The sequence below is a fragment of the Zingiber officinale genome, chromosome 2B (genome assembly GCF_018446385.1).
Source record: "Zingiber officinale cultivar Zhangliang chromosome 2B, Zo_v1.1, whole genome shotgun sequence".
Classification (NCBI taxonomy): Eukaryota; Viridiplantae; Streptophyta; class Magnoliopsida; order Zingiberales; family Zingiberaceae; genus Zingiber; species Zingiber officinale.
In genome coordinates this window covers 102,344,982-102,369,800 of record NC_055989.1, presented here as the reverse complement: position 1 = coordinate 102,369,800, position 24,819 = coordinate 102,344,982, and the positions used below count along the sequence as shown (strand labels likewise).

Here is a 24,819-nt window from a genome sequence, read left to right as displayed (position 1 = left end):
CATAACAGGAAATTTTTTAATATTGGATTTCATTTTAGCGACGCTTAATGTCTCTATGTCGCCAAATGACCATAATTTGAGGTGGGAAAAATTCCTACTACTATTAGTGACGTTCAGTATAGAATGCGTCGTCAAATTGTCACATTTGGTGATGTATTTTCTGTGTCGTGTCACCAAATGATCCAAATTAGAGGGGGGGGGGGGGGTTTACGCTACCTTTTAGCGACGTGGAGTAATGTGTGAGTCGTTGAAGGCCTTCGTTTGACGACGCGTATTTTTTAACACGTCGCTAAATGATACAAAATAAATATGGAAAAATTCCCTCCTAATGTTCTATTTTTTAGCAATGGAAAACGCTCCAAGCGTTGCCAAAAGGTCACATTTTGCGACGTTGATCGTGTTGTGCATTGCTAAAAGTCATAATTCTTGTAATGAGATCAACACCAACAATGATGCAAACCAGCGCAAATCAATACTACGTTGGTGTTGATTTGCATAAATCGGCACCATGTTGGTACTGGTCTTTAAAGATCAACACCAACAGTGGTGTAAACTAGCGTAAATCAACACCATGTTGGTGTTGATCTTTAAAGACCAACACTAATGTGGTGCTGATTTGCGCAAACCAGTATTAACATGAAAACCAACACAAACACCAACACGTTGGTTCTGGTTTGTACAAATCAGTACCATGTTAGTGCTGGTTTACACCACTGTTGGTGTTGACGTTGGTATTGATTTGTACAAATCAACACTATGTTGGTTTTGATCTTTAAAGATTAACACCAATGGTGGTGCTGGTTTGTGCTAGTTTGTATTGTTGTTGATCTTTAAAGACCAACACCAATGTAGTGCTGATTTGTGCAAATGAGTACCAATATGGTGCTGATTTGCACTATTTTGTATCACTGTTGGTACTGATTTTTAAAGACCAGCACTAGCCCCAGGGCGTAGTGTAGACGGTGAACGTATGACATCTCTGGCGTAATGGTCAGAAGTCGATTCTTAGGAACTGACGATTTGAGATTTATCCCATATGCGCCTATGATCTATGTACCTATATTTACCTCCCTCCATATTTGTGGAGCCGACACTAGAAAGCCGCTAAGGTAGAAGATCTATTTTTTTTAAAGACTAGCACCATTTGCTGATTTGCGCCACTGTTGGTATTGATCTTTAAAGATCAACATCATCAAGGTATTGTTTTGTGCTGGTTTGCACTACTGTTGATGCTGATCTTTAAAGATTAGCACTAATATGGTGCGGCTGGTTTGCACAAACCAACACTAACGTGTTGGTATTGATTTTCATATTGGTACTAGTTTGTAGAAACCAACATCAATATGCATGTAGGAAAGAGAAAAAATCACTCAGGATAAATTGTTCAATATATATATATATATATAATTTAATTTTTTAAATATTTAATATTATAATTTATCATCTAAATTCTAAATATAAAGTTTTATGAGATATAACTAGAATATTAAAAAATAAATAAAGAAATCATCATTTTTACTATTGTGAGAGGTGCTCAGCGCTGCGCTGCCGCTGCCGCTGCCGCCCAAGATATTAAAACCGTGTGTGTATATATTATAGCTTTCAAATTTTTTAGGGTGTTCTTAAAAGTGTGTAAAGTTTTAAGGTTGAACTGCAAGTTTTCCTTAATTATTAATATCCGACAGATTAATCGCACTTAATTACTAATTATTTAGCAATAATTAAGATGGCTTCCAGCGGCCACTCGCTTGTACTTGGACTCCGCAGGCTTTCATCGAAACCTCTGCGGACTTTTTGTCTACTCTTTTCCGCGTCTTTCGCCTTCTCTCTTCCTCCACTTGTGAACCCTAAATCCTCACGTACGAGATCAAAAGGTGCGCAAAATCTTCCTTTTTGGCCTCCCGAACGCCAGAGCATAGCAGAGGCCTGGCAGGGAGCTCCAGGTTGGCTCTTTTTTTTTAGTTCTTTGGTGTTTTTGTTTGATTGCTTGTTGTGTGCTATGGTTGTGCGTTATAGTTGTTTGTGTTGGAGTAATTTTTGAATGGAGTTCTGTCTCTGTAACTATTTTTTTTCCATTGCTGGCCTGGAAGTTTAGGTCTTTGAATGATGAGTAATGTTTCTGGATTTCGTGAATTGCTACCACAGATTTGAATTGGTTCCCCCTTTGTCACTTCTAAATTTTGCTCCCTGCTTGAAATTTCTCCTTAATGTTTTGTAATTAGACACTGCGACTTCTCCTGATTGATAGGACAGGATCTGCTAATCATTTTAAGTTTTGAAAATTTCTTTTTTTTTTTTTTTGTTGAATTTCTCCTTCATTTTGATTATTTTCGAGACACTTCGTTTGGAATAATCTACTCCTTTGTCATATAGTCTACTCTTCTTGTTTCTGGTAGCGTTCCTTAGTACTGATCTACTTCTTGAATGGAGTTAGTGTGATAGATCACCATTTCACAATTTGTTCTGTTTAAGTACTCAGGAATTAAATATTTGGATGTTGGGAGCAAGCAGAAGTATAAAATCACTGTTCTATTCATTTTTTTCAGTTTTTTTTTTCTTTTTGCTCTCAATTATTTGTTTTTTCCCAAATCTCAGTAAACTTATCAACTTCAGTATTTAGTGTTGTCTTTCCTGAATTTGGAAACTTTCATCGAATTTCAAGGTGCAAGGATCAATTATTTTTATCCTTTTTGAACTCTTTAATGTTGGTATTAGTTCTAGGAGATGTTGACAGTTATTTTTAATTATTCCCATTAAGGTGGATTTATTAATGCACAATTTGTTTATTCAGTAGATTTCTATGTAGTCTAATGGTTCTTAAAACTTTTGTTGTGCAAGTTGAATGGATAATTCTGAGATATTGGACGAAAAGGTTGGTCTGACAGTTAACGGGAACTTTCTATCTAGTGATAGTTTTAAAGAGAGTGATCATACTGCTAGCGACTCAGCTTTATATGAAAAGTTTATTCTCGACATAGATTCCTATTGGGACGAGCTCAATGACCGTTTGAATGTCTCAAGAATGGTGAGTGATTCAGTAGTTAAGGGAATGGTAAATGCGATAGTTGAAGAGGCTAATGAGAAAATTGCTTTGAAGGATTTAGAAATTGCTGTTTTGAACAAGAAGTTGGAGTCTTGTAATTCCAATGTAGTGCTAGTCCCAAACTCTGTGCCAATTACAATGCTTAATCAGTCTTCGATGACGGAGTCAGAAATTAGTGACCGATTGAAGTCATGTGAAAGTTATTCAAGTGCTCATGGAGATTTCAAATTTTCTGATAGTTTCAGTCAGTTAAGAATGTTAAGTGAATTTCAATGGGAAGATGGGCTTCAAAGCCAAGTTGCCTCTATTGTTCTTCAGGATTTTATTAGAGACCTTCAAGATCAGTACGAAACAAAATTGTATAACCAAACTCTTTCTATCAAAGCTTTAGATAAGAAGGGACAGGATAGGGTTTCCGAGCTCAGTACCCTGCGTGGTGAACTCCATGCTATTTTGGAGGAGTTGAATAATCATGATAATTTTGAAGAATGGAGTGTTGCTAAGAGGAAGGAACATTTTCCTTCAAAATTAGTCCAAAACCATATGGTTCCATCTGAAGTTGAGGAAAATGGTATATTCCTGATGGATAGGTCTGGGGAGTTTGGAGAACACATGTTGGACATTGCTGATCTTCCTCAGTTGAAGCACATGAACAAGGAGGAGCTGCTTGCATATTGTAAAAATGAAATGGTGAACATGAGTAGACGGCATGATTCAGCCTTGCAAGAAAAGACAGAAGAGTTGTTTAGGCTCAAGAGAAAATTTCTCAAGGAAATGGGTTCTTCACCTTTCAGGAAAGATAAGGAGATTGAACACTTGAGGAAAAAATTACCAGAATTTATTACAAAGTTAGATGAAATTCTCAAGGAGTTTAAAAAGCCACGTCCAATGGATAACCATGACGATGAGTTGCAGAACTTTAAGGAGAGAATTCAAAATTTATTTTCAGAGAATAACCACATGCAGAGTTTGCTTATGAAGAAGACAAATGAGCTCAAGTATCTATCGGCAGAAATCTCAGATGCAGAAAACCAGGCGTCACTCCATTCATCTATGGAGGCAAACTACTTTAGACAAATAAGGAAGTTGGAAAGTGATCTCGAGGATGTACAGATGGAAGCTAAAATCAGAGATTCATTGTGCAGTACTATTTTAAGAGGGTTCATTCACGAGTGTAACCATACAATGAAGGATACTGAAAATGAGATTCATTCTACCATTGAAATTTATACCACTATATTCAGAGTGGTTATTTCAGAGGTCATTTCTAGTATGAACCATGCAGTGTCACAGTATTTTGAAGAGAAAGTATCCCTTGGAGCAATGGCTTTGGAGAAGGAGAAGGCATTGAAGTTGGAAATGGAAGAGAACCAGAAGCTAAAGCAACTTGCATCATCAAATTCATTGCTGGCAAAAGAAAAGGAAAAGCTTGCCTCTGAGGCTGGATCTGCAGTAATGCTACAAAAGCAGCAGCTTGATTTTGCCAAACAGGAACTTGACATGCTTAGAAATCGCATACATATGCAAGAATTGCAGATTTCAGATTACGTTAAGGAGTCCACTTCACTGAATTGTAAATTGAATGAGGCCTTACAGAAAATTTGTTATAATGAGCTTGAGACGAATAAAGTTAAAGAAAATCTCAGAGATGTCTCAGATGCCTTAAAGGAAGCAGAAAAACAAAAGGCCATGCTTCTCAGTGTTCTTGAAGAGAAGCAGAAAAAACTATCATCCTTCCTGCAGGAGGACAGAGAACATGTAAAGCAGTTGGCAACTATCGATACTTTTATGAGCGTAATATCTAAGAGTTTTGAAGGTTTAGAAAGACGTTTGACGGAGAGTAGTAACAAAAATGGAACAAGGTCAGTATTATATTTTTAATGGAAGCTGCTTTTTGTGAATAGTTTTCATATGTCATTTCCCCTTAATGAAAAAAAGGAACATATTTTTAAGCATTTTCCTGTGGTTCTATTCATGTGTATCATGTTGTTTATATGTTAGCTACTCAATCCTTGTTGAAAAGTTAGCTGTCTCTTTGAATCAAGTAGTGACATGGTTTTTATTGAACAATTGGATGTTCTAATAGACCAATGAGTCCAGTTAGTGAATTGATCAATCATTGTCATACTCACAAGTTGGAATACCCAAATCATGTTTGCAAAAAATATTGATGGTATCTTATTACCGTTAGACTCTCGAACGTGCTAGTCATCCATTGAAGGTGCCTATACAAATCATGGATGCACTTCCTAGTTGCTTCCTGGATTAATGTTGCCTGAATGAAAAACACTTAATTCTTTCCCTTGAACCAAATCTTTTTTGCTTCTGTAAAAGTGTTGAATAATACCAGGATTTCATCGGGTATCACTTGTTCATGTGTGGCAATTGCAAACACCAGCTTCCATTAACCTGAATTGTGACTGAGGTGAACAAAAAGTTCTAACTTCATGCCTTTGTTTGTATATAGGTCCTCATTGCATTTATTTAAATTGTTTATAGAAAGAGTTTAATGTTTTTTCTTTAATGTGTCTGTTATGACTTGCACTAAATATTTATGACGAAAATATTCTTCTTCTGTTTGGCTATTATTACATGAAAAGTGTTTTTTGAATTACACTAGTGACCTCTTGTAGTTTGCAGGTTGAAAGTCCTAGATCATCAGTTGAAGTTGCTGCTGCAACTATCTAAACAACAGGAGAAGAAATGCTCGTGGTACCAAAATATTCTCGAGATGAGATGTTCTGACCTGCAAAAAGCTGAAGCAGAGGTATTCATTTAAGAATTTTATTTTCGTCTTGTATCAAATACAATTATGGAAAAAATTGGTTGATGAATCATAATCCCATAATTTTACAAAGTCATAAAATTAATACATAGACTCGTATTATGTGTCTAACAAGCTGCGTTCGTAATTTTCAAGATTTGACTTGTTTGCTTAGTGTGGAGATTAAATACTCCTCTTGCCATGTTTTATAGATATATTGTTTCTTTTTTTTTTTTTCTGTCCCAGGTTGATATTCTAGCAGACGAGGTAGAGGTTCTTATCGGGCTTCTTGGAAAGATATACTTGGCACTCGATCATTATTCTCCGGTACTGGAGCACTATCCAGGAGTAAGATGCTCTCCCTGATACTTATCATTGTGGTGCAGAATAGATAATCTCAATGCTACTTGCTGCGTACCAGAGAACTAAATTTCAAGTAAATTGATTAGACAATGTCTCTCGAACTCTTGATGCATTGAATTTTTTCAATCATTTGCTGTGCAATCTTGCAAGAATGTAGGCCTTGAATCATAATAGCTGAATTTGGCATCTGTTTAAAGCCAGTTATCCGACATCAAAATTATTCTTTGAAATTAATGTGTCCATTCTGACAGGTAATGGAAATTCTAAAATTAATACGAATGGAGTTAAATGGAGAAAATAATTGAAGTTCGATCGACAACCAGGTGAGTTGAAAAAAACCATTCTAATACCGTACACGTTCTTTGTAGAGAACCAACTACATTTATTTCATCGTTTAGTCTTAAAATCTTCTAGTCTTTGATCCCTTACTTTCCTTTTCCCCTCTATTTACATTCCTGTTCGAAGTATATTAAGTTAAAGTGGTTGTAGCTGCTGATTGTGGTATGTCTTTGTAGATTTTCAGCCAATTATCTTGACATTCCAAGTTCACAGAGGAAAATGAATGCAGTTGATTAGTTACTTTCCGCTCGATTTATGCTCAAGCCCCATTAGTTCATTGTGCAGTGTAATTTAGAGTATTTGATCAAGAAAAAAAAATGTATACACAGCCATGTTTTTCGTTCTAGAGAGTAGTCGTTCGACATGTAATTAAATTAGTTATCCATCACCCCTCTAATTGTATTAATTGTGTAGCGAAAAGGGACATGTGAAATTCTAGTAATTTTTGTAGAGCAGATCACTAGAACAGATTAGTGAATTTGTATTCTTTGAAGATGTACCATGGGTTTTGATGGTGAGAGGCAGAAAAGAAAATTGAGTGACTTAGCATTGTTTAAGATCAAAAGACAGTTGTAAAATGTCATTCCTAAACCAACCTTATGGAGTCAAATCATGTCGAGCAAGGAATAGATAATACCGGCGACTCAGCCAGTTGACAGCTCAAGTTCATGTACCTAGTGGCTGACCTCCAGTTGCTTTCTGTGATCTTAGAAGATAAAAATGAGATGCAAGTAGGATTCTCCTTTACTTCACTGAACATCTTTGTTGGTTGAATAATCCATATCACCTAACTTTCTGTGACATGAAATCTGATCTCAAATCATAAATAAAGCTGAAGAGCTATTAGGTGAAGGAATGAAGCAAAGAACAGCAATAGAAACCATAAGGTCCAATTCCATAGTCAGTAATGTCACATCTCACCATCCACTTGCCACGCACTGATTGCATAAGATTGTATGTGATAGTTGACTGCAACTGAGAATTGGATAAACTTGAGAACCACTAAAAGATAAGATAATGCTAAGCAATCATTGAATCCATGTCCATTGTCAATTATGACTATTATACTTGTGGATCAATCATGGAATCCATTTGTCCTTTGCCAAATATGACTATTATACTTTTGGTTCTTCACTAGCTTATTACTAGAGACACAGGAATCTGCTCATTTTGTGTTCACCATGATGTAATGATATCACTTTCTACACATAAGTCACCTCATTTTATGTTTTCTTTTATTCTTAAAAGAAAGTAAGCTAAAAGTAATAATATCTAATGCATAACTTCCACTCAGTAAGCAAACTGAGTTGAATAACACAACTTGCATAATCAAACAGTAGCCTTCATCTTCATGTTCTGCAATGTTCTTAGACTTATCCAATCATCAAGCATTTGGGGGATAGTTGTGGCATAGACATGTGGAATACTTTTATTTGTTATAATTCTGCAGCAGCCTTATAAAAAAGGATTCCAAGCTGGTGGGAGGCCACGCTGTGTTGAGCAACTGCCAAAGCACCCTTCCACTAAATTTTGCACCAGTGCTTGCTTTGGGTCGCCTTCCATCTTGGCTAAGCAGTTCAGTACTGATTTCGTGAGCTTTCTGTCACTGTCGAGCTGGTTCAATCGATAGCCCAAGTTAGGCAGGCCAGTCATTTGATGAAAGCATCTTGTTAGTGGCATGCCCCTTTCCGACGACGACAGATGTGGAATTATACTGGAGAAGCAGGGCACCTGCCCAAACCCTTCCATGTTTAGTGGGGTTTGGTCAATGTTAATATAGTTATCGACGAGAGGGGGGAGGGTCCGGCGGCCTGAATCATATTGGCTTGTCTCCATGCTGGGCTTGGTGGGCATCTCTCTGCTCTTGTAGAAAACTCTACAAAGGACCCAATCATCCTGCTTATAGAAGAAACACAAGCGTCAGTGCATACTGATTGGAGAAATTGTGTAATATATTTGACAGTTGAACATCGAGGTGACCTCCTATCATGCAGAAGTTATATTGAAGACTACCACAAACCATCAGCCACTTAGTCAGATGAATTTTCCAGATAATATGAAAAGAATAAGTAGCCAAATATGATCCTACATATAGTCACACCAACAACACATACTTTTATGTAGTTTCGTACTCCTTTGGGTCCACGACTCAGTTTTCTATCTCTTTCTCCATAAATTATAGATTAGTATCTCTATCGTTAAAAGTCAATATCTTTATCAAGCTCTATATTTAACACCAATCAAAGATTAGAGAGATATTAACCATTACCTGGAAGGAAAATATCTTTTGGGTTGCAGCAACAGCAGAATCTTCCATGCGGTATTCATGCATGACCCAATTTGTCTTCTTTCCCTTGGGAGCTCTTCCTTGGTAGAACACCAAAGTCTTCCTCATCCCAACATGTACATTCTGCCGTGTCACTGACCTATCCTTTCCGGTGGCCTTCCAGTAGCCTGACATGGTTGCACGGTTTGTTCTCTGTCCTGTCGCATACTTTCGATCCCGGAGATTGAAGAAGTACCATTCCTTCCCCCCCACACATGCAATAGCTTACCCAACACAACAAAATTCATATAGTTAGGCACATATGCCATGTAAGCTGTATATAAACAATCAAGATAGGAAAAGAAGCTAAGCTAAATTCGTACCAAGCTTAAGGTTTAAACCAAAGAAGTAAAGGTGTAGATGGACTTGGTGACATGAGACAAGCACTAGTTCAATTCCATGACAGTGATTCCTTGCACCATTGTCAATTCCTGACTCATTATTATCACATGGAAATCAGACCAATGAGTGTCACAGCACAAGGAAAGATGTCAGCTTCAACCCATTTAGGGGATTGCTTTAATTGGATACCAGGCAGCTGGATTGACACAAAAGCTAACGGGGCATGGATGAAACAAGTTCTTTGTAGATCCACAAAAGCAGGTAGCATTCAATCTTAATCGAGATGTGGTGCTCGAATATTGGTCAACATCTTTAGAAAATTTTCTTTGGATTAGCAAATAGAAATCAAATTATGCAGCATGATTTTCCTTCTTAGAGGTGATGAAGATATATGGAAAGAATGAACCTTTAGTGAAAAGACTGCAGGCCATTTTTCTCTATTGATATCTCAATATGGGCGAAAGTAATAGTCCAGAAAAAGAAGATGGTAACAATGTTGAAGGAATAGAACATATAAGGAGGTTAAAAAGTGGGTGAAAGGTAGGTGCAAGAACAATTTCCTTCGCCTGGAAAGTATGAAAAGACGCACTCAAAGTAAGCCGAAGACAGGATAAACGAATATGTTGCCTTAAAAGAGGAAATTTTAACAATTCCTTCAAATAATCTGAATCATAAATAACTTGAAATGACCAACTAAAAGTCCTCTATAGAACTGGAATTAAGTCAAAGGATGATATTATGAACAAATTTTTTTATGTAATTTACAGACACCACAGAAGGGTACAGAAAAATAAGGAATTTAGTAGAAGAAAAAGTTTCACACATGGCTTACAGATTTGCTTCTGATAGAAAGGTGAAACTTAGTCCTAGGAAATATAGATAGAAATCTGAAACAGTTTGAAACTGTGAAGGATTGCATGCTCAGAATTGGAGGGGAGTGTATAATAGATGAGCAATTTCATCAGAATCAACGCAAAATAACAAACAGTTATGATGTTTAAAGATAACACTAGCCTCACCAGGGAGATCCCATGGCTCACACATATTAAGATCAACATCCACCATCATAGGACAGCCATTGAAGCTCCTGATATTGTTTCCAGTGAGCTTTAATGCAAGGTAATCGCAGATGAGCTCGTCATCCCTTGGGTGGAACCTGAACCCTGGAGGTAGCTGTGCCTCCACCATGCTCAAGATGCTCATGACGGCCCTGATGAGAGGGAAAATACAATCAAATGGTGAAATATATAAACAAGGAGGATAATGATTAACATGGAAAGTCAATTCAACCTTCCAAAGGAATAATAGATAGCATGGGTCAGTTTGGTACCACAACTTTATTCTTTTACTTGAAAAGTTCATTCTTAACACGTGATCAGGTATCGATGTGGACTTACCAGATGTTGCCTTCCAACCTCCATCATACCCTTACGAGTTTCCTTTCCATTTTGAAACAATATCTAATAAATAGGATCCAACCTTATGGCTCGCCATCAACCATGATGAGTAGGAAGCTTGGCTAGTTGATTGTGATGTCATTACATGACCAAACTGGCTGAATAGGCATGCTTATTACCTCTATGGAGCTCTACTTTATGCTGCTATCACAACCTATCTGAAAGAACACAAATGAACTATCTTGGGTAAGCGCAATAACAAAGAGGCAGACTTCGCTAATCTTTGTCAGGAATCAATTGCCTGTTGCTACGTGCTAGAACAGCATCAATATATGAAGTCTATTATCAACAATCAACTACTTGTAGTAACTGCTTTGGAACAACATCTCATTGTTCTTAGTTACATACACAATTATATGTAGTAACATGCATGGTTTTATATCTCATTCCGTGCCGGTTAGCACAGGTGTAATTTTTCTTTCCACCTTCAATCAACACACAAGAAACTATGAAACTGCCGATATGCAAGTGGATGAGTGAAACTACTACCTTTATCACTCATCCTTCACCACGAGAAACTCAGAAAGCTAAAATTTCACTCATTCTTCCTCGTGAGAAACTCCAAGATCTCCGAATCCACTCATCCACCATTTCCCAATTGCTAATTGCTTGCAAGAAGCTCTTGAATCACATGTCCTTCACGAGCTTCTTCTATGAGCAGCCAGTGTCTTCCGCAAGGACCGTAAAAGAGCATCTTTTGATCTCAGCTTCCACGAGGTATGTTGTACGTGACTACTCCACCTTCTTCGCTTAGTTCTCCTTCTTCATCACCTATTACCAGACATCCTCCCTCCTTTGTGCCTAGTTCTCTTCTCTGCATAGGGTCATAGTCAACACACCCATAGGGACTGGCATTGGCACGGGCACCGGCATAGCCAGCAAATCTTGTGCTGGTTGAGAACCAAAACCCTAAATCAGAACAAAGATTTCAAACTTTGCTTTCAACTACATCCTGACAATAGTTTGAAGAGAGAGAAAATAAAAGAAAATCTGTGTTGTTTCACTTGCATCAATTGATATCCAACACATGTCCTTGCAGCTTCCAAGCAATCTAGCTTAGGCTCAAAATATGAAGCAATTTTCCTTGGTGATGTCATGCAAGAGTAAATTCCGCCCATGACAAACCGGTCATGGCCGGTCCCAAATCCGAATAAAGGAGGAGGGTTGCGTTATGTTGCCACCGGCGTTAAACTATGACAAATGTTCAAAAAAATGTCATGCAAGAGTATAAACACTGATAGGTGTAATTTCCCTAGCTAGTTCCTCAACAACAGAGGTAGAAAGTGAAATCAAAGCAGTTTGGACTTTGGAGAATGATTGGACAGTGAATGGTTCTGAAGAACAACAACACCCGCCAATAGCATGGGTTGCGAACCTGACCAGTTCATTTCTACATCCACTCCAGTGGCCTGTACTAGTCCACCATTGCCTATCTCCACCCTGATTAACTAGTCAAGATTGATAAGACACTGGAATAGAAGTATGAATTGGGCAATGGTATGACTCAGTTAAAGTGTCTCCTGCAAATGACAAGTTCACCAATCAGGAGTCGACACCAACATTGACTTGGAAGACAACATCAATATGGAACGATATGAGTGATGGACCCTGTTGATTATGTCAGCCAAAACTGTCATGAAGATGACTACAAACTCCAGGAATGAAACTTAAGGTGATTAGTATTTTTAGTCTGTTTGAAAGTTGTATATAGATAATTGCTTCCTGTCATATTCTACTGTCCATATAGCCCCATTATTGCCACATTTTCAAGCATTTAGTGTGAAGACTATTCTTTCAAAAACACTGCAGAATCAGTAAACGATTTGGCTGAAGATGTCAGCAAAAGCATTGATAGATAGTTATAATCAAGCCATACACCACTAGGCAATGGGAAATAAGATGCTATCTGCCAATGCATCTGATGTCTTAAGACGATGCTACCTGTTATCAATAGTAAGAAAGTATGAATACGAAGTTCCCTTAATATGAGCAACCAAGGTTTTTCCTTGAACATGATCTTTTAATTCTTTTCTTTAAAGAACTTTTACCTTGAGGAATTGGAATTTTCTGACTTCTAATTTGGTAATGATCATCTGCTAGTCCACCAAAAGTTTAACATTTTAAGATATAAATGTATAGAGACTGGGAGAATGCATCATTTCACATCAGAATGGATCTTCGTTAAACATCATGACCTGGGACTTGATAAATGATAATAAAACATTATTGCTGAAACTTTGTTCCTTTATTTTTTGTTTAGAGTTTTCTAGGCTCTAATATTGAAGAAAGATATATATTTAACCTTAAATTTCCATGAGCAAAACCCATGTGAAATGCCAATGAACAAAAACAAATTATCAAGAGCCATGTCATTAAACTAGTTCAAACTTATCATCAATGGTTTCTTCGTAATAACATTGGAGGAAATGGACATTTATAAACCATGTAACAAGATATTTGCTTGCAACATTAAACTATTATTTTTGACAATAGAAAAATCATATGTAACATTAAACACCTTATGTTGTTATTCTGAACATATAAGCCAAAATACATACCTTTAGGAAATATTGGAAAGAGTTTCTTGCCTTTTGTTCAATGTCATTAAGATGTTGCATCAACTTGCTGCTTCTGGGTGAAGAAAGAGTCAATATAATTCATGACAGGTTTACTTTTGATTTCCACACTTCGAAATATGAATATCATAATGATGTTAATAATTTGGAAGGATATCTACTGGTCTTCCTGTTTAAGAGAATTTTATTTCCATTTGGAATATGCATAGAGTAGATAATGGGCACGCATGCAAATCATCACTGAGCAGATTGTCAAAGATAAAAATAATATATATTATTACTGCACAATTAAGTTGTAAATAAATAAATGGCAAAACCACTCAAGAAAATGAAAAAAAATGATAAAGGATATTAGCCAAGCACATATGAAGAACTCTATAAGCCTTCGTATAAACTGGCCAACCACGCTACTGAAAATGCAATGTCTAGACAAGGTTGATGAGTGGGGTAAGAAAGGCTATATGCTTCTCATTTTGATGCTGCATTTCAGGACGAGAAATGGTAAATTCATCGACGGGCATCAACTTTGATTAGAGAAGTATAAGACATTGATGTAATGGAAAACAAGGGTTAAATCAAGACGACGACAACAACAACTAAGTCTTATCCCACTAAGTGGGGTCGGCTAAGGGTTAAATCAAGAATGGACATGAAATTGAAGGTATAAGATCTGGATTGCCTTCCAATTTGTAACCTACAAATAGTTATAGATCAAACTGTTGAACAGGTTTTCAGGGAAAAAACAGAAAATGCTTTCAACAGATAATAGATCAAACTTCCAATTTCTTCAACAGACCAAATGTGTAGCCATTATGTAATGTTTGTCCTAGAGTTACAAAAGAGCACCCTGAGTCACTGTTTGGGTTCTGATACAAATTCAATATGATTATTAACTCCATTGTATGGGAATAAAACAGTCACCCCAGTTTCCTAACTCTTCCTGAAAATTTAGAGTCTGACAAGGAATTTCCATAATTACCGAGACTAGCAATTCATATATTTTTTGCATTCTCGTTCTGGGAACAAGTTTCTAGACCAACTATTTGAAGTCAACCACAACAATCTTATTCCTCAATTAAAAACTATCTAAATAATATCAATTGATTTTCAATATTCAAGAGAAATCTTAAGTTCTATGAGATCTTGCTAATATACACGTAAGGTTTTTCAAAAATTGAAAATATATTTCTTCATAGAAACAATAGCCTTTTTATCTAAATCAACACACGTCCAATTTCATAGCTTGACTAAGCCTAGACTATGAGAGCAAATGTAAGATGCTCTAGATGATGAACGTGATGGAAGCATTTGAATGCTGTATCACAGTATACATCCACATGACACATGGTTTTCATACTGTATCTCCAACAACGAGGTTGGCGAACGAATCAATGCTCACGAAACAAGACAATAATACTTTTCTCAAACTAGTAGCAATAGCACTTGTAAGTTCTCGAAAACAAAGATCCTAACAACGATTCACTTAATCAACCTTTGCCATTTATGATATAAACACATATAAGATCAACATTAAGCAAAAGAGGCCTCCATTATAAATATGAGAAACCAATAGCAGCATCAGGAGTCGTGTCTTTCGATCATATGGCATAAATCCCCTAGGAAACAATGTTTCTTTTTTTTTTTTGGCTGAGATAGAAAAAGAAGCACCCGGAGGTTGTTCGCGGACACGAAGAACGAGCGGCAGCACAAGGGCCCTTCGCAGCTGAACCCCGGCAGGCGGCCACCACCACCGCCAGCTCCGGCCTTGGCACGAGCCCGATCTGGAACGCGACTCTGCAGACTATTGGAGTGGGCCGAAGATGCACAACAAATGGACAAATTCCCACAAGGAAGCGACGAGGCCCGTATCCGGCTCGATAACGGGCCGTTTCAGCCCAATAACGACTTAACTTATTATTATTATTATTATTTTATGTTTATTGATGGTGAGATATATCTAAAAAATTATATTGATTATTATTATTTTTAAATATATTTTAATATTATAAAGCGAGGTACATGGAAATGTTTCGGAAGTAACGGCATGATTCTTCGTCACGTGATGCATTCAATTCATTTAACGAAGCAAGTGCGTTCTGGGCATCAAGTAGCAAACAATTAACTGCTACCACGTGGACGGCTATGATGCCTCTCGTTCCAAAGTACGCCTATTTATACGGATCCACCGCCTCAACGCCCTTTTTGTCGATTAGCCACTTCACACAAGACGCCTCTCGTAACGGTAACTCGATCGTCTCCTGATCCGGGTGGTGCGGCTGGGAAATCCCGCAAAGATCGCCGGAGATGGCCTCGGCCTGCGTCAACAATGTATCTTCGCGGCCGGACTCCGCCTTCCTCGACTTTGCTGCACCTTGCCTCAGGGTCGCCTTGAGTCGCAACCTTGAAGTCAACCTAGAACCAGCTGCCTCAGAGTTGAACAGATCCATAGATCCAGATGATTCAGGCGAGGAGCTTCCAGAGTTCGAGTTCCGTATTGATGATCCCGTCGTGATGCTACCCGCCGACGAGCTGTTCTCCGAAGGAAAGTTGGTTCCGCTCCGAACCGTGGCGGTGCAGCTGTCGGTGGAGTCCGCAGACGAGAAAAACTCGTCGGAGCTGGAGATGGTAACGGAAGTTCTACGATCGGATCCTTACCAGAAGTCGTTCAAGGCGACGAGGAGCGCCAGCCGGTGGAGGGAACTACTCGGTTTGAAGAGGAACCATAACGCCAAAGAGGAGACCCATAAATCGACGTCTCCATCGCAAAAGGGCGAGGAGAACCATAAATCGACGTCGCCTCTGCAAAAGGGCCTGAATCCTAGCAACAGATCTTTTCGCCGCCTCCTCCGCCACGCGAAACCATCATCTTCCGTAGATTCCTTCGCCACCGTTCCGCTCCTCCGCGACTCGCTCTCGGAGCCGGCATCCATCTCCGCACGCCGCTCGCTCTCCTCCTCTTCCTCTTCTTCTGGCGCCGACCACGACGAGTTACCGCGGTTCTCTCTCGACTCCGAGAGACCGACCCAGTCACCGATTTTGCTCTCCCGAGCCCCGCCGGCGGTTCGACTCTCACAACCGAGGCGCGCCACAACAGAGCGGCAGCACCAGCCGGAGAGAGGGGAGCAGAGCCCGGTCAGACGCCGGTCGGAGGCAGGACCGGCGCCGTTGGTGGCTTCAGTGGACAGCCCGCGTATGAACGCCTCGGGTAAGGTGGTGTTCCAGGGACTGGAACGGAGCTCAAGCAGCCCTGGTAGCTGCCAAGGGGGAAGCCACCGCCAACGGGTGAGACCATACCAGGGAATGGAGAGGTCCTACTCGTCCAATGTCCGGGTCACACCGGTCCTCAACGTGGTCCCTGTGGGTTCCCTCCTGATCGGCTCCTCCAAGCCTGGCTCGGTGTTCGGCTTGGGCCAACTCCTGTCCCCCAGCAAGAACAGCGTTGGTGTCCGCAGAAACAAGATCGTCGAGAGAGACAGGAACCCTGAACAAAAACAGGCACTTCAGGTATCGTCTCAAAAACTAAGCAACTAGCTACAAAATTATGCTCATTTTGGTACAATTCTCGTCGTGTATAATCTTTGATCTCCGTAATTTTAATTCTGTCAATTCTGTATCTTCACAACGATTGATTGCTGCAACTGCTTTGTTCAATTCACCAACACCCAACACATCACACTTCAGAGAGATTGGTTTTCTGTTTTTTATAATTTTTGCACGCGAGTCTGGTCGCGAACTCCGATGAGAACCTCGTTCATCGGGTGGACGCATGTGATGGGTGCAGAATCGAGTCAAAAAGTGGATTGATGTCGAGGGAGTGGGGAGGGCGCAGAGTCTGACGGGGGTCTTCTTTCTCGATTTTAAAATGAGTGTTTCTGTGCCAGGGGAGCAGGCTTTTCAGTATCCTGCACCTATTTGTAAGTCCAAGATTCCCTCGAGCCTATTTTCCTACGCAGCAATTCAAATAAAATAGGATCAACCAAAAAGAATACGTATACAAAATAAATTCATCTGATTACCTAGTTGTTCAGAACAACAAAATTAGTGAGTTCTGAAAGTGTAGCAAACTTACTAGCATTAGAACTTTCTTTTTCCCCTAAAGATAGTTTATCTTTTTTACTTTTAGTGATAAAAATCTTTCAGTATGGACAGAGGTTTTGGAAAATGAAAGATGATACAGTAGCTTAATAAGTTGATTATTAATTGTTGAGCGAGATTGTTTTTATCTGGGATCGCCTCAAGGAAATAATATTATATCTTTTCTCAATTAAGTATAACTTATGCCAGATAAAAAACTTTTCTATTTGTAAGCCATTGAGAATTGTTCAGTAACAATTTTTTCTTGACAAACCATTTTTATGCCTGATTTGTCCATTGTAGGTCAAGTGTGATGAGTATGCTTCTGATACTCATCCCTCTTCATGGATCAAACAAACTTTGGTCTGACAAGCTAGTTAATGTAACTTGCAAATATGCAATCATCTGGCTCTGGCCTGACTCTGACCCATCAATTTTCCTGTCACCAAAAGGAAAATGATATCTATAACTTGGCAAAAGTGGGTCCTTTACTTGAAAGTTGAAGGAGTTAGGTTAATTCAGGCTTTTGGTGCAGTAATTCCATTTCCAGTCGTTGCTTGATGGTGAATCATGGGTAGACTATGCGAATGAAATCTTTGTTGGAAGATGAATAATAAAAACTTGTTTGCTTCCTGCTTTAATGGTAAGAAATATATTTTATTTTCCAGTTGTCTCTAAGTTACTGCAAAGAAAGGAGTAATGCATCCATGGTGCTGGTTCTTTCAAAACCCATAATTTGCCTTGAAGAAATTCCCCTTTGATGGTTGTGCCAAGCACAAACTGCCAATCATCCATAAGATAGCTGGTAAAATGATTATTTAAAACACTTTAGAAGTGAGGACCCATTGTCACTCTGGATCCCACTTATGGATAGAGGAGTTAAGGAGATAAACAATGAGCAGTGGGCATGATGTGAATGGGACCTAGCACTGCCATCCATCTCTTTCACACTTCCAAAATCAATCAAGAGAAACTAACAAATGCAATCAGGCTTTCTCCAGTCAAGGTTTTTTCTTTAGTACTGTGATGGATCCAATATTGGGACACTCAATCTCTGACCTCCTCCATCAATAAGTCATGTCGCATACACTAGAGCAGATATGACATTTATAGGAAAGGTATCTTGGATGACAAGTGATGAGAATCACACTTAGGAAGGTAAGATTTCGAAGACAATCATTTATATGCGTATTGTGCAGAAATAGCCTAAGTTCATGCATCCATCATGAGCATGAACTGATCAGGCAATGCCTTGATCTTCTGTGGAATTTATTTAGTAAAATACTATTTGGAAATTTTGTTTAATTCGGCTGATAGATTTTGCCGCATACAGAGAATACTTACAGTTGCAGTTGTTTTGCCTAGTTGCATTCCTTGAGCATCAAGATAGCAAGTTAACCAAGTAGTTTGCACAATGAACCTTGTTTTGTAGCATTTTCTATATTGAAAGCCAAGGTATAAACTACAATCTAGATGGCATTTATGTATTTGCTCACTAGGAACACCGGCCTAACGAAAAGTATCTTTCACAATCATCACTAGGAACTACCTATTGATGTTTTTCGACTTTTGATGATGGAACATTGTCATTGCCTCAAAATTCCCTGGTTTTTGTAGGAGAAAATGAACCTGTGATACTTGAAGTTTGAACTGCATGATGCACCAAGGGAACACCTGGAAGCATCAACTGCTAGAGAATGAATTCCAGACTCCTGAACTTGCATTTGGAGTGACTTCAAATATTCAATTGTCTCTGAATGACGGTAGACAAAATCAAAGCCTGCATTCGCAAATAGCAATGGGGAAAAACCTAGAGATATCGAAAATTTCAACAATGGGCTATTGTTTATCGGTAATTTCATTCCATAGTTCCTAAGATAACCGTCTTTGAACAGGAAGCAGAATGTTTTAGTAGTAGAAATTGTTGTCTCTCGCATATGGAAAGATTTGTATGTTTTTGTAGGTTGACTTATTGATCTTTTGATCCTGCATGACTTGATAATTATGTATGAAAACAAGCTTCATAAACATCTAACAAATATCTACTGTTACATGAGCCTATATTATGAAAACTCAGACGATAAAACAGAAATTTCAGGTGACCTTAGGTAATCAAGATCTCACAAACTGAAGATCTGAACTGGCCAACTTTGCTTGCGACCATCTAAGCTGCGATGGTCGATTCTGCGATGAGCTGACGACCGAACAATGCTGAGGCGAAGATTTTATGGCAATTCGATAGCAAGTGCGTCTCGACCCTCGATCCAGAGAACAATTCGATAGCAAGAGCGTCACAACTCACAACTCACAAGAATCGCTTAAAGCGGTTATCGGATACTGATCTTAATCAGGGATGGGCCGGATCCGGATTATACAAACCCGAACCTGATCAGAAACTGAATCCGGTTTCTCGGATTTCGGATTTGTTCTCACTTCTCAGTTCTCAGCGATCTAAAGATTTTTGTTTCGGCGCCTTGAAAACAGCATCCGAACCCGAAATGGAATTTCGGATCGAATTACAGGAAATAGGGCTGCTCCTCGCTGTTCTCCCTTCTCGCTCGCCCCTCGCGCCGCCGTTCTCATCACCCATTGCCCCTCTTCTCCGGCGGCGCTTCGTTCCTTCACCCTCTTGTGCCTCGTCCCTGCTCTCCTCTAGCCGTTCGCCTCCCTTCCGCGCTCGATCTCTTCGTCGTTCATTTCTCACCTTCCGCGCGCACATAGCGAGTTCCCGCTGTTCACTCTGCTCGCGCAATTTGAATATTTGCTGGTAAGGTGCTGCAACTTCTCGCGACCGTCGTCTGTAACGCGGTCAGTACCGACGGCGTCGTCGACTAGCCGTTCGTGCTCTCTCTCCACTGGTAAAAGACGGATCTCTCTCTCTCTCTCTTCTTCTTCTATCTCCTTTCCGCCCTTTTTCTGGATGTCCGGGGACAGCGTCGTTTCCCTGATGCATTCGTATCTTTTAAATAGGGCTTGTAGTTGCTCTGCTACGTTGTGCTATATTGTGTGCATCCAATCGCTTATCATCGTTTGCATTTGATTCTTTGCCTAGATTAATGACAACCATAAACCGAGTTGGTAGTGGTTTCATTAGCTATTCTAACAGAGTTACGAGTTCAGAGTCGTCATGAATTTGCAGGCATACCTCTGTATGCGTGGCATTGCTCGGTCTAGAATATTGACGTTCAACTTGATCTGGCCTTACCTTTATTATTGCTGTGAAGAATGATTTTAATTGTTATCTGGCCTGACTTCTATTATTATACTGGACAATGATGTTCTCTAAGATTCATCTTGGTTTTTGAATCAAGCTCTGATCTTTGTGGTACATAGTACATAGAGGTGATGTTTTTGTCACAAGGCAACAATGATAATAATTTCTAAATTGTTCTGTAGATATTAGTTAACAGTTAACTGGCAAAATTCGTGGTTTGAGTAACATCTAATATCTATTTAGTATTTAATACCTATAGCTAATAAACAACATCAATTTAGTTGTTAGAGACTATTCAACTAAATTAAAAGTATAGCAAACAACCTATTCAATCCCTGCTTTGCGCCCTGGTGTCTCCTTCAACCTCCTGCTTTTGTGCCTTGGCCTACATTATTGAGCGTCTATCACTGCTACCAATCTCTGCATCATGTTTGACTTCGCTAAAAGCTCTTTTTACTAGCTCCATCTCATGTATGGTTTTACTGCAAACCAAAGGCATAAATTGCTGTAGATCGGTGTTCCCTTATCCATGTTTATCCCAAGTGGAGATGCAAGTACCAGGGGGTTGGATGGACTTTACCTCTAAACTTCTTTTGAACAAGTTTCATGTGTTGATGATCCTAGCGCGTCATATAATTTGTTGCACAATGACTCTGCATATCTAATGGGTTTTCAAATGTATTCCTGACTGCTTTAACTACAATGTTTTGTTTACTTGTTGTGATTGATTACTGTTGCACTAACATACCTAATTTGCTTCCATTGCAGAAGTCGTCTGCATCCTTTCTTGTGACTATTTTAGAATTGCAGAATGATGTAGAACTCTGGAAATTAATATTTGTGGCACATGATTCCATATAATTGTGTGTTCGATCTCAAATGCACAGTAAGAAGATCTATCGTTTATCTTCCATGTTTAGCATTCTACCATCAAATTGTTGAACTTGATGGGGAAGAATTGCTGCCAGCGGTATGGTATAGAGCTGCCTATGCTAAGATAATCAAACTATCACCTGTTCTGAAAGATTTGAAGCAGATTGATGGTAAACTCATAAATAGAAACGACAACTCTGTCATTACTGATGACTATGTTATCAGCCACAACCGGTTGTTCAATTCCATTGCTAAAATGTTTGTCAGACCTATCTCGTTGCAGTTTTCTCGAAATAATACCATCCCACAACCTGTAGAATGTTCATCTCCAGTACTTTTCAGTAAGCCTAGTGAAAGAGATTCAATCATTGTAGATTCACTTACAAAGATCTGTGATTTCCTCAATGTGTCTGTTCAAAAGAGGAAGTTTGTTCGTTTGGCAGTGTGTCCGCAAGTTACACAGCGCCATATATGGAGGGGAGCGCTTGAAGAGATCTTTGGAAACTTAAAGCAAGAAATGCACTTCCTGCCATGCTGTTCAAAAGATTTTCAGATGAGTGAGCAGATACTATCTAACTGTGTCAAGTTTTTGACCGAAATCAAGGACCCATCAAGTTATGCCTCTCCATCTTGGATGCGACCGGCCCCTTTGAACAAGGTCGTGAAGATGCAGCCTTCACGCAATTGGGAAGAACTGCTCGAGATGATAGATGATCTTTTAGAGGTTTTGGGAAAAGAGAACAACTTTGCACATCATGTATCAAGGCTTGAAATGATGAAAAAGGGATTGTTCCAGATCAAAGACATCATAGTCGAGAGAGATATTACTCACAAGGAGGTTCGGCGGCAGGATTGCCTTCTCCAAAAAAAGTTAACAAAAAGTTTAGGGCACTCATCCAAGTGTTTATTTATTTTGTTACAATATTATCTGCACGGAACTGTTGAAGAAATCGAAATTGAGGTTTGTGGAGGGCTTCACCGTTACGGTGGCAAAACATATTTATGCATGGGAAAATTTTTAACTTTCTCCGACGAAGAGTCAATAATGAGTGCAATCATGCAACTGAACAAAGTCCTGAGCGTCTTCAAGTTTGTGTGGGAAACAGCAGCCATGGAAGGGGTCTTGGTGCTGCAAGGGCACGTCTGGTGCCCAGATGTTGACGAAAGGTCTCTCACCTACAGAGGCAATGTGTATTACTTGCATGGCATAAGGTTTTCCTCATCTTTCCAATGAAGTCAAGAAATAGCCCTTTCCACCATATAAGGTAAAATTAGTTAAACTATCAACTTTCTTTCAGTATCTTCACTTTTATTGCTCTAGTCCATCTCTTTTTATACTGTATTTAATTACCTTTTTATCTTAGTATTATTGTATTTGGAGACACAAATTGCATTATATATATATATATATATATATATAGTGAAATAATCTTCCATATCTAATAAGCTCACCACAACCACAATTTAGGGACAAAATCTTAGCAATTTGTGCATCTTCTCTCACTTCCCCAATCTCCTTCCTCCAACTCACCTTGTTGTTCCCCACCTTATCCTTTCCCTTCCCCACTCATATCCTTTTCCTTTCTTCTCTCTTTATCCTCTACAATTGTACACAGGAGAGCAAAGAAGGGAAGGAGAAGGAGCAACTCCAATGGCTTCTCTATCCTCCATCCCCACCCTCTCCAAATTCCTCTCCCCGACGCCCAAAGCTCTACCCTTTTCTAAGCCTCGCTTTACCATCTCTTGCTCCTCCCTCCCCCAGCACCCGCATGAAGAAGACGACTCCTCCGTCGCCTCCTCCCTCAAGACCTTCTCTGCTGCCCTCGCCCTTTCCTCCCTCCTCCTCTCCTCTGCCGCCACCCCTCCCCCTGCAGTCGCCGACATTGCCGGCCTCACACCCTGCAAGGAGTCCAAGGCCTTTGCAAAACGTGAGAAGCAGTCGATCAAGAAGTTGGAGAGTTCACTGAAGAAGTATGCGCCTGATTCGGCACCGGCCCTTGCCATTAACGCGACCATTGAGAAAACAAAGCGGCGATTCGAGAACTACGGCAAGTTTGGCCTCCTCTGTGGCTCCGACGGACTGCCCCACCTCATCGTCAGCGGTGACCAACGACACTGGGGTGAGTTCATCACCCCTGGCATCCTCTTCCTCTACATTGCTGGTTGGATCGGGTGGGTTGGCCGGAGCTATCTGATCGCCATCAGGGACGATAAGAAGCCCACCATGAAAGAGATCATCATCGACGTGCCACTTGCCACCAGGCTGCTCTGGAGGGGCTTCATCTGGCCCGTCGCCGCCTACAGGGAGCTGGTCATTGGCGAGCTCATTGCTAAAGACGTCTGATTCCGTCCCGTGTATGAAGGTGAGATGAATTAAGATGGTTCCTCAATCATTGATTTCAATAGCTCCAGGTTATCTCTTTTCGTCTATTTCAACTCCAATCCTGATCGTTTTGTTACGATTTTCCAAATCTGCTACTGAATTCAGTATATAGAACAAAAATTCTAACGAGATTGTTGTTTTTTCTCGCTTGTATGATCCAGTTTGGTGCATTAGGAAGGCTGGATGCTCGATCTACTTCCATAATCAAAAGAAGGCTTTGCAAAATGTTTTATATTCGTTCCTGTATCTGTAATTTATGACTGTAATTTCTCATGTTTGAACTTTTCCCTTTTCCACCTCCATATCTACCAGTAAACAAACCCCTTTTTTTTTGGCCCATTCGCGTTGATTTTAACTTCGATCTATCCACAAGCAAGTGGGTTTGTCGGCAAATGAAAGAATACGATGCAGAAACCATTTATCTATTCAGAAAATAATTCACCCTTTCTTCTGGTCCAGTGAATATATGGATCACATCTTGAGTAATATATAAATTTTGATTTAATCAAAATAACGGATGGAATTAATTTAATTTAAAATTTTAATTGAGTTAATTTGAAAATTTGTTCTTTTTTTTAAAAAAAGTAAAATCTTGATTATTTGGGTTTATTCTCGATTATAAAATTTAAAATTTAATTAAATCACACGGTCAACAGTCAATTCATCTATTATGGTGAATTGTGATAATTCAAAAAAAATCTATGATCGAATGAGCCGTCAATCAAACAATGTAGTTTTAGTTGATTGATCGAATTAATTGTTTTTTTTGAATTGGTATTTTATTTCGATTTGGTTTTCCTTCACATAATCTGGGACGGGAAGTGTAACTGATAACCTAAAGTATCTCTAGCTGGCTGTGTTCATTAACTTTGCTGTGATATTAATAAGTATCACAATCAACTTAATCGAGAGAAACTAGCTCCGACCGTCGGCGGTTGTAGAGAGCTCCGACCCCACGAGCGCGATCCCCATTTTTCTCTACGTCGACGGCGATGGCGTGGAAGACGACGCCTTTCTCGAGGCAGATGCGCCGCCCGATCTCCTATAGGGATTGCACACGACGCC

At 39.4% G+C, this 24,819-nt stretch overlaps 5 protein-coding genes across 13 annotated transcripts; 4 read left to right on the top strand and 1 right to left on the bottom strand.

Annotated features, from left to right (window-relative positions):
- Nucleotides 1–1,745: 1,745 nt before the first annotated feature.
- LOC122046559 (WPP domain-associated protein-like) lies at nt 1,746–6,951 on the top strand. Of its 3 annotated transcripts, none has more exons than XR_006130306.1 (6): nt 1,746–1,943; nt 2,839–4,905; nt 5,684–5,810; nt 6,054–6,243; nt 6,422–6,493; nt 6,686–6,951. XR_006130306.1 is itself a non-coding variant. In XM_042607310.1 (6 exons), the coding sequence occupies exons 2-5, from the start codon at nt 2,843–2,845 to the stop codon at nt 6,473–6,475; spliced, it is 2,346 nt and encodes a 781-aa protein (XP_042463244.1). In that variant the 5' UTR covers nt 1,747–1,943; nt 2,839–2,842; the 3' UTR covers nt 6,476–6,493; nt 6,686–6,951. The 3 variants fall into 3 exon arrangements, 2 of the variants coding, with proteins under 2 accessions (XP_042463245.1, XP_042463244.1); XM_042607310.1 differs by having other exon boundaries at nt 1,747–1,943; nt 6,054–6,155; XM_042607311.1 differs by lacking the exons at nt 6,054–6,243; nt 6,422–6,493; nt 6,686–6,951 and having other exon boundaries at nt 5,677–5,791.
- Nucleotides 6,952–7,526: 575 nt separating this feature from the next.
- On the bottom strand, nt 7,527–15,011 carry LOC122046561 (NAC domain-containing protein 21/22-like). 5 transcript variants are annotated; one of them, XM_042607318.1, is made up of 6 exons: nt 11,124–13,181; nt 10,575–10,792; nt 10,197–10,387; nt 9,159–9,266; nt 8,779–9,059; nt 7,527–8,408 (listed from the first exon to the last, which is right to left on the bottom strand). In XM_042607318.1, the coding sequence occupies exons 3-6, from the start codon at nt 10,378–10,380 to the stop codon at nt 7,965–7,967; spliced, it is 1,017 nt and encodes a 338-aa protein (XP_042463252.1). In that variant the 5' UTR covers nt 10,381–10,387; nt 10,575–10,792; nt 11,124–13,181; the 3' UTR covers nt 7,527–7,964. The 5 variants fall into 5 exon arrangements, with proteins under 5 accessions (XP_042463252.1, XP_042463253.1, XP_042463251.1 ...); XM_042607319.1 differs by lacking the exons at nt 10,575–10,792; nt 11,124–13,181 and adding an exon at nt 13,193–15,011; XM_042607317.1 differs by having other exon boundaries at nt 10,575–13,181.
- Nucleotides 15,012–15,420: 409 nt separating this feature from the next.
- Nucleotides 15,421–19,321, top strand: LOC122046560. 2 transcript variants are annotated; one of them, XM_042607313.1, is made up of 2 exons: nt 15,421–16,714; nt 18,902–19,321. In XM_042607313.1, the coding sequence occupies exons 1-2, from the start codon at nt 15,515–15,517 to the stop codon at nt 18,917–18,919; spliced, it is 1,218 nt and encodes a 405-aa protein (XP_042463247.1). In that variant the 5' UTR covers nt 15,421–15,514; the 3' UTR covers nt 18,920–19,321. The 2 variants fall into 2 exon arrangements, with proteins under 2 accessions (XP_042463247.1, XP_042463246.1); XM_042607312.1 differs by lacking the exon at nt 18,902–19,321 and adding an exon at nt 17,588–18,878.
- Nucleotides 19,322–19,781: 460 nt separating this feature from the next.
- Nucleotides 19,782–22,967, top strand: LOC122046556. Of its 2 annotated transcripts, XM_042607308.1 has the most exons (3): nt 19,782–20,142; nt 21,267–22,636; nt 22,840–22,967. In XM_042607308.1, the coding sequence occupies exon 2, from the start codon at nt 21,346–21,348 to the stop codon at nt 22,603–22,605; it is 1,260 nt and encodes a 419-aa protein (XP_042463242.1). In that variant the 5' UTR covers nt 19,782–20,142; nt 21,267–21,345; the 3' UTR covers nt 22,606–22,636; nt 22,840–22,967. The 2 variants fall into 2 exon arrangements, with proteins under 2 accessions (XP_042463242.1, XP_042463241.1); XM_042607307.1 differs by lacking the exon at nt 22,840–22,967 and having other exon boundaries at nt 21,267–22,744.
- LOC122046557 (photosystem I reaction center subunit III, chloroplastic-like) lies at nt 22,965–24,093 on the top strand. Its single transcript, XM_042607309.1, has 2 exons — nt 22,965–23,734; nt 23,916–24,093. The coding sequence occupies exon 1, from the start codon at nt 23,023–23,025 to the stop codon at nt 23,713–23,715; it is 693 nt and encodes a 230-aa protein (XP_042463243.1). The 5' UTR covers nt 22,965–23,022; the 3' UTR covers nt 23,716–23,734; nt 23,916–24,093.
- The last annotated feature ends 726 nt before the right edge of the window (nt 24,094–24,819 follow it).